The sequence below is a fragment of the Colobus angolensis genome, unplaced genomic scaffold, assembly GCF_000951035.1.
Source record: "Colobus angolensis palliatus isolate OR3802 unplaced genomic scaffold, Cang.pa_1.0 Scaffold167, whole genome shotgun sequence".
Classification (NCBI taxonomy): Eukaryota; Metazoa; Chordata; class Mammalia; order Primates; family Cercopithecidae; genus Colobus; species Colobus angolensis.
In genome coordinates, this window is record NW_012114788.1 from 4,245,374 (window position 1) to 4,248,332 (window position 2,959).

The window sequence follows — 2,959 nt, forward strand, 5'->3', positions numbered from 1 at the left end:
GCCTTCCAAGCAATTCTGACACAGATGGGCCTTGGATCATGTTTTGAGAAAAAGGACACAGCTATGTTCCCTAAGCACTGTTTAGAGTAAAATGAAAAACAGTTTTTTCAAAGACTGAACAGTAGTCACACTGAGCAGGTCCTACACATAAGTCCCCTCACCCACAAGAACCACAAAATATGTAACAAACTGTATTTACTTTGTTGGTTGGACCATTATTTTCTTCAAGCCTTCAGAGACAATTGTCCTAACTACCATTAAGGATTTCACCTGTCACCCACAGTCTTGTTATACTGAGACATTTTCACACCTGGATGCAATACAAGGGGCTTAATGGAATTTTTATGGCTAAAAATTAAAGTTCACTTGACTCAACAGAATAGTCAAATAAAACAAAGGAGAAAACCTCCCCCAAGGAACAGGTTGAAAGTAGAGGCTTTTGACTTCCTGATGAGCCAATTTTGCCCAGAAATTCAAACCATGGGATGCTATACAGCTCATATGTCTTGGGAGTGCCCAAATGTCAACTTATCGCCAGAGCATCAGCCAGTGCAGGCTTACTGTAACATTTGGAAGCACAAACCGGCTGTATAAAATGGACTCTCCTGGGAGATAGAGGCTGTCACCATGGCAGAGATCATTCCATTTGGGGCCAGAAGGACCAGGCAGTCCCTTTAATCTTTAACGAGCCACTTTCACATTTAGATACAGGAACTGGCACTGCATGAGGCTCAACCTGCTTCACAGCACTTTGCTGCAAAACAACCCCCCAGTTGCATGAGGGCGTGCTAACCCAGTCTGTCCCCACTAGTACAGTTACCAGAATCTATTCTATAATGCAATTGTAAGTACTTTATTATCCACTGTGGTATAATACTTCATAGCTCAGAAAAGGAATCCAGTATCAAGAGGCTAGCAACTGCCTACCTCAGGCACAATGAAATACTAGGTTCCTGTATGTTAGTAATTGAAAAAGTAGCAAGCATGTAGGAAAAGAAAGAATCCAGAGGGGTCAGGCCCCAGCCTGAGGACCCAATGACAAGACTGGGAGAAAGGAAGTCAGCAAGAAGTTAGTGACATGATCACACTGCTATCTTGGGCAGCTCATTTCAGAAACCAGCAACAGAAATCTTGGAACCATTTGATAGGTATAATTTTCTATATAAGGCTATTTCTTAGTTTTTTTTTTTTTTGGTTTTTGCTTTTGTTTTTTCCCTGAGCAGCTAATACAGAAGAAGGGCAGGGAAAAGACCCCTGTCATCAAATTCCATCACCTAAACTTTAATAGCCTCATAATGAAGTGACTTAGCAGGCTCATGTCCTATTACTACCTCGCCCCAGTAACCATACTCTCAGAAAATAGATTCTGTAATTCAACTCTGCAGATTACCTGAATTCAAAATATACCTCTGAATTCATCTCTTCTCCTAATACACACACTCACATGCTCTGTCTCCCTGACACACATGCCCTGCCTCCAGTAAGTCAAGCTTCCTAAATGTCTACCCTGGTTTCCACTAATGATGCCCCAAGATTAATTTACCTTTGTTCATGTCCCCAAGTCTAGGGGGCCTTTGTCAACACGTGTTTCATCTTGAAGAGTGATTTCTAGCCAAGTAGAGAAGATTACCTGTTCACCTACAGTTAATCTTCAACCTGGTTTCTGCAGGCTATAGAAATAAAAGGATACAACTGCACAGCTTGAATGTCCCATCAAGATAATCAAAGTAATGGAAGAGGGAGAGATGGCAGAAGGAGAGATTTCAAAGTAAAGACTGAACTGTGCACTTCAGTAGTACTTAGGAAAACACTCCATCTGACTAAGCAGCTGATGAGTAGACAAATACCCAAAGGACTGTGCATTCTCTGAAGATTATTGTGCTCACAGTTCTCACTTCTCTCAAGGTTCTGCAAGAGATCACATCATAAAATCAGCCTTCCATTATTTATAATAAAGTGGATAGATGCATCCTAACATCCAGTATTCTACTGATTTACTCACAAACAAAGCTAAAACCTTATTTCAACTCAAACCCCTGTAACAAGGAAGAAAACGTATTTTCTTTAGGTCTTTCAAAGGTACCTCTCTCATCCCTTTTATAACAGAATAGACAAGGATTGGAGAAAGGAACCCAAAGCTCCATCCCAGGTCCTAAATGCTTAAAAAAATTCACATTAAAAAAATGTCCCACAATACATTACCCATTTGAAAAAAAGCACTGTGAACAGCAGGGGGGAATATATCTTTAGATATATATGATAGATACACACACACACACACACACATACACATACACATACACACCGAGAGAGAGGGAGAGAGAGCACACGCACGTGCAAAAGAGCGAGCAAGCACGCACATATATACTTAAGAAGTCTAAAACCATTTAATAACAGTTATTCCTAGTAGGAATGGGGGTCTAACTTCTGCTTTATGCTACTTCGGCTGGTTTTGTTTTGTTTTTCTGAGATGGTTCTCACTCTGTCGCCCAGGCTGGAGTGCAGTGGTGTGATCACAGCTCACTGCAGCCTTGACCACCCTGGCTCAAGCAATCTCCCACCTCAGCCTCGCGAGTAGATGAAATCACTGGTGCATGCCACCATGCCTGGCTAATTCTTTTATTATTTGTAGAGATGGGGTCTCAATATGTTTCCCAGACTGATCTCGAACACCTAGGCTCAAGCAATCCTCCTGTCTCGACCTCCCAAAGTGCTGAGATTATAGGTGTGAGCAGTTTAAGTTAATTGTATTAGAAATAAAGTACCTAAGACCATTATTTGATAATATAAACCAAAACAATTTGAAAAAGGTTTTAGGGCCTTTGGAAGCCACATTTTGAGTACATGTAAAGCTATAGTCATGGAGGCAAATGTAAAAAAAATTAACAAGAAATTCACAGTTTTGAAATTGTATTATTTGTCTATGGGCAATACTGTACTAGGAGTGCTGTGCTATCTA

At 40.8% G+C, this 2,959-nt stretch overlaps 1 protein-coding gene across 1 annotated transcript in view; it reads right to left on the reverse strand.

Moving 5' to 3' along the window:
- Positions 1-1,912, reverse strand: part of RFFL (ring finger and FYVE-like domain containing E3 ubiquitin protein ligase) — a 57,829-nt gene extending 55,917 nt beyond the window's left edge. Inside the window, exon 1 of the mRNA XM_011937687.1 lies at positions 1,544-1,912. Within this exon, the coding sequence (XP_011793077.1) occupies positions 1,544-1,553 (10 nt within the window). The 5' untranslated portion in view covers positions 1,554-1,912. The remainder of the gene's footprint in view (positions 1-1,543) is intronic.
- Between the last annotated feature and the right edge of the window lie 1,047 nt (positions 1,913-2,959).